The following is a 5,163-nucleotide window of genomic DNA, read 5'->3' as shown; positions in this document are numbered from 1 at the left end:
ATTGACCTCTGCAGTCCCTCCCTCTGTGATGTAGAGCTCTGTGTAGATCTGATTCAGGAGGGTTGGGTTTCCTGCTTTAGCGATCCCCTCAAACACACACTGGAACTTCTTCTTCAGGTTGGACTTAAGTTTAGGCTGACAATTCTGAAGACTATCTGAATAAAAAAAAACATTAAAAAAGGATATAAACATATCCGGTCAAACCTGGTCTGGGGGTGCTATGTGAAGAACTTTGCCTGCTGTTCAGCCTATTATATTCATTATATTTTTTTTATGCTCATTCTACCCAAAATTCATCAAAAAGGGCTCTGGGATTTCCTAAATGTAATTCCTGAAAACAGTCACATTAAACCCACAAAATAATGAATTACTTTACAGCTTTTCATATGTACCCAATCCTAACATACTTTACTTAATATATGTTCATTTTTTTTAAAGCAATCAGTTTCCATGGTTTTACCAAGTGAAGAAGACTGGCGTTTATTTAAATGCTGCTCACATTTGATCTTCTAAGTAGTTTCATAGGTTTATAATAATCATCAAAATACCTCCATGTCCTCTGGAAAATATTTTGCAGCCTTTCAACAAATCCAAAGATATGTTATAGAATTAGGTTTCTTACAATTAATTCTGAGGTTTCACACTTTTATACCTCAACAAGCTGAAAGGTGACCATTCATTTAGAGATAAATGAACTTACCTTGCAGAGCAGATGGATCAGAGTATAAATGCAGTTGAAAGAAGAGAGAAGGATCTATGGTCTGAAGGTGTCTGATCATTATCTTGCATGCTTTGTCTCCTTTTTTCCTCACTGTGTCAATAAAGCAACGTGCCTTATCAGCTCTAACAGGGTTCCCCTCCAATATCGATTCTTTCTCCAAATCATTGAAGACACTTTCTGTTACAAGGGCATCAAGCAGCTGTATAAGAATTTCTGGTGAGACCCTCCACACAAAGGTTGTCCGTACCCTGGCAAGCTCCTCCTCTACAGGAACAAGAAAGAGCTATAAATGTACATCTCACTCACTCTTTTAATAATCAGTGCCAAAGAATAATTAAGACATGATGCAACAGAGACATTAAAAATTCCCCATTCGCCCATGTGGGTGGTCTAGACCTTGAAGCTCAGGTCCTCTACCACAGGGCTGGGAGCTTGAGGGTCCTGTGCAGTATCTTAACTGTTCCTAGGACTGCGCTCTTCTCGAAAGACATCTCCAATTTTTTTTTCCTGTGATCTGCTGGAGCCACTCTCCTAGCTGGGGAATCACTGCACCTAGTGCTCAGATTACCACTGGGACCACTGTTACCCTCACCCTCCACATCTCCAGGAGCTCTTCTCTGAGCCCTTGGTACTCCTCCAGCTTCTAATGTTCCTTATTCCTGATGTTGCTGTCATTCGGTATCGCTACATCTATGACTACGGCCCTCTTGTTCTGCTTGTCTAGTACCACTATATCTGGTTGGTTAGTGTAGTGGAATTTTTGAGTGATGTCTGTACCACACATCTGCAATAAACATAAGATATTTTGCTCTGATGTAGCAAAACTATCATCTGTCTACAGTCAGTAATGAACACAATACAATAAAATCTCCTTAAGGATTATATAATCATGTATACACACACACTATAAAACTACACTGGGGTATTTATCAGTATGTTAAAGCATTTACCCAATATATTTGATATTTAGTCCAAGTATTCACATGTATATCATAAGATTATGCCCCTTGCTGTGTTAACTTTTGAATGTGCCGTGACCTATTTTGATAAGCCAAAGCAAAGGGTTAATCAAGGTTACCCATCTGCGGATGACCCTTAGCCATAGTCTTGACTCTGTCCCTGGCCGTACCTGAGCCTGCACCTGCTGTTTTTGGCTGGAAGACAAGTGGAAAGATGCTCAGCACCAGCGGGTCGGGTTACTGGTCCCTATAATACTGCGCCAGAGGACACTCCGGTTCTCTGCTTTTTTCTGTCTGTCTCTGTGTGGCTCTGCTGTCTTTGCCTAAGACTCTACACCCCGGGGTTTGCTTTGCTTGCTTTGCTATCTGTTGTCTTGCTGTTTTCTGTATTTATTTTATTGCTGTCCATACGATTTGGTGTATTAAACAGTGTTCCAAGAATTCTGCTCTTTTCCAGAAGTCCTTTTTTACTGATTTAACTGATTGAAATTGGATCTATAAAAAACAAACAAACAAACAAAAAACTTGGAGCTCCACATCGTAGGTGGAATAAGGTTATCATGTTGGATTTAAAATTTGTGACCATATTAGCCATCATCATTTTGTTCGTGTATATCGGGAAGTCCCACAGGATCTTAGCTCAGACATTCTCCACCACCCTAGGGAGCATCTCCCATTTTGATCTCTGGACTTCCAGGCCATATGTGGCACGGATGTTTCTGTATACTCTGCTGGCCACTTGTTTATGGTGTTCCATGTATGCCCTGCCTGGTACCATCTTGTGCCCTGCTGTTATGTTCTGGATTCTCTCAGGGTCATCTTGACACAACCTACACCTGGGGTCTTGCCGGGTGATAGACCCCAGCCTCTATGGATCTTGTACTCAGAGCTTGTTCTTGTTCATGATTAGTGCCTCTGTGCTTTCTTTCAGTCCAGCTTTGTCCAGCCATTGGTAGGACGGCCAGTTTCTCTATCTGCCGGTGGTACAAATCATACCATGCAGGCGCCTGTCCTTCCATGCCGGAGCACACGGTATGACTTCATATTTCTCTCTCTTGATCATGTCTGTGGTAGGCTTAATTATCTAGGGGGGTTATCTAGGACCCTTACTGGATACAAAATTTAATTTCCTTTTGACTCCCGCTCTGAAGACATATAGTTTTGCAATATCCTACCTGCTGATGCTGTTTTGGCTGATGGTTCCCTCTGCTTCTCTTTTATCATATTTCTACAAAAAAAAAAAACACGAGTTGATCCTTTTTTACACAAGAAATGAAGTTACTGTCCTAAATTAATGAATATGATGGAAGACACTGTGACAAACATTTAGTGCATGAGCCATATACACCCCAAACTGGTGTTGGCAGTACAGTATTTAAAATAAAGTCCAATTCAAGGTTTTATTTTTTGAAGCACATTTAGAACACCTTGGAGGGATTTTTTTTTTTTATTAAGTAGCAGAAGAGGAATTTCAGTTCTTTCGAAAACAAAGTCTGGATTTTAAGAAAATGTCTAAATAAGACTGATGTGTTTGTAATTTAAATAGGATATTTAGGGTAGCAATAAACAGTTAATCAGTTAAAAAGTACATGTTACTAACATCTTACCTCTCTGCAGAAGACAGTTCTTGTCTTTCAAAACCACTAGAGCACCTTTCACACCAGTCACTCTTTAAGGACACAAAGCTGGGTTCAGTGCTAAGTCCCTGATGGACGCTAAAAAGAAGAAAAAAAAACATAAAACTCTTTACTGCATGGAGCTATGTGCGATGACGAAATATATCGGATGATGAATTAAAACATCTATCGTTTCATGTCTATCGTTTGTTTCATGGTGTTGCGAAATATTGTTGTTTTTTTTCTTCTACCGCCTACACAACAATCACATGAAAGAGTATGGAGAGAATTTAGAGATGAGAAGCAAAAAAGAGCCGTCAAGTGCTCAAAGTAAACCTTAGACTCAAACATTAAAACAGGCTTTTCCCCACAGCAAGAAAATAGCAGCCGTTAAAACTCATGTATAAAAATAAATAGTTTCAAAAAACTCAACTCCAGATATATGACACCCAGCTGAAAACACTTCACCCAAGTCGAGTTGCCCGAGATTCACAGAATATATCGTTATCGGTATATGAGATTTTGGTCATATCGAACAGCCATATCACTGCATATAAACTGCCAATAAGTGTAGTGATAATTTAATAGTGACACAAACTTACCTTTTCTTAGATAACTGTCTTCTTTTTGTGAATCTACAAATAAAAAACTTCATGCAGTTGCACTGTAAGCACACGCAGCTGGTTTCAGGCTCAAGCTCGGGTTCAGGTCCAAGTTCAAGCCCAGGTTGGTTCCTGTGAATAATGATGGAGCAGTGATGTGAGTGCTGAGCTGTGACATGGAGAAGAGTCATGGACAGTTAGAGATGGTCATCTCACCTCTGAGTGGTTTTAGAGGGAGGGACTCCCTCCTCTCTGTCCTCACACAGATCCATGCTGCTGAATTCAAATCCACATCAGCTCACACACACTTTCTACCTTCACCTGAAGAGGAAACACGAATAATTCGCGTGGACATCAACTAAAATGATCATTTCCATCATGTGTGCTGTCCAAATATCAGCTGCTTCTTTCCTGCTTCATCTCAGTGTCAGCTGAATGCAGTCAGACAGCAGTGTGAGGCAGAGGAAGCTGCAATCAGCTGCTCTACTTCTGCTATCAGTCCACTAGAAGAAGCCATGAAGCACACATGATACATTCACTGATACACAGTGACTGCTGTTACTGACAAGCTTCTTTCATCAAAAGCCAAAGTGATCTGAATGAGCAAAATTAAGTTTGCTCATGCAGATAAACTGTGTGAGCGCAAAGCTGCTGCAGCGTGAGCATAGGGGAAACTCTGGTGGGTGTGGGGGCGTCTTTGTGCGAGTGGCTGCTGGGTTCTGCTTGCCTGGGTTGTTGAATTTGGTGTAGGAGACCGGAAATAAAAAGACACATATTATTGTGTGAATAAATCAAACATGAGCTGAACAAACAATAAAGTTCCTAAATACAAACTGTTAAAGAAGGAAACAAAGCAAACTTACAGTATCTTCAAACACACACACCAGCAATAAGTTCCACTCCATGAAGTTCAGGAAATGAAAGTGAACTCTAAGCAGGAAGGAAACACGCAGAGAGTGGTGAGGTGATTCTGGAGCACCTCAGAAACTCTCTGAACTCTGGCAGGTTGTCATTTATTTCTGCTGGTTTTCCTGTTTGAAACACAAACATTCAATTCAATTCAGTTGAATTCAATTTTAGTTATACAGCGCCAAATCACAACAGTCCCCTCAATGTGGTTTATATTGTAAGGTAGACCCTACAATAATAGATACAGAGAAAAACCCAACAATCATATGACCCCCTATGAGCAAGCACTTTGGCGACAGTGGGAAGGAAAAACTCCCTTTTAACAGGAAGAAACCTCCGGCAGAACCAGGCTCAGG

At 40.6% G+C, this 5,163-nt stretch overlaps 1 protein-coding gene across 1 annotated transcript; it reads right to left on the bottom strand.

Moving 5' to 3' along the window:
- Positions 1 to 6: 6 nt before the first annotated feature.
- On the bottom strand, positions 7 to 4,930 carry LOC102308929 (the record flags this gene model as incomplete). Its single annotated transcript, XM_005953371.3, has 7 exons — positions 4,762 to 4,930; positions 4,115 to 4,219; positions 3,899 to 4,030; positions 3,288 to 3,395; positions 2,856 to 2,908; positions 701 to 985; positions 7 to 155 (listed from the first exon to the last, which is right to left on the bottom strand). Coding segments are annotated over exons 2-7 (783 nt in total), but the record flags the coding sequence as incomplete, so codon positions are not given.
- Between the last annotated feature and the right edge of the window lie 233 nt (positions 4,931 to 5,163).

This window comes from Haplochromis burtoni, unplaced genomic scaffold, assembly GCF_018398535.1.
Source record: "Haplochromis burtoni strain Fernald_Lab_line unplaced genomic scaffold, NCSU_Asbu1 Contig_3597, whole genome shotgun sequence".
In the NCBI taxonomy this organism is placed as follows: domain Eukaryota; kingdom Metazoa; phylum Chordata; class Actinopteri; order Cichliformes; family Cichlidae; genus Haplochromis; species Haplochromis burtoni.
The sequence above is the reverse complement of the archived record's forward strand: the minus strand, read 5'-3'. Positions and strand labels throughout refer to the sequence as shown.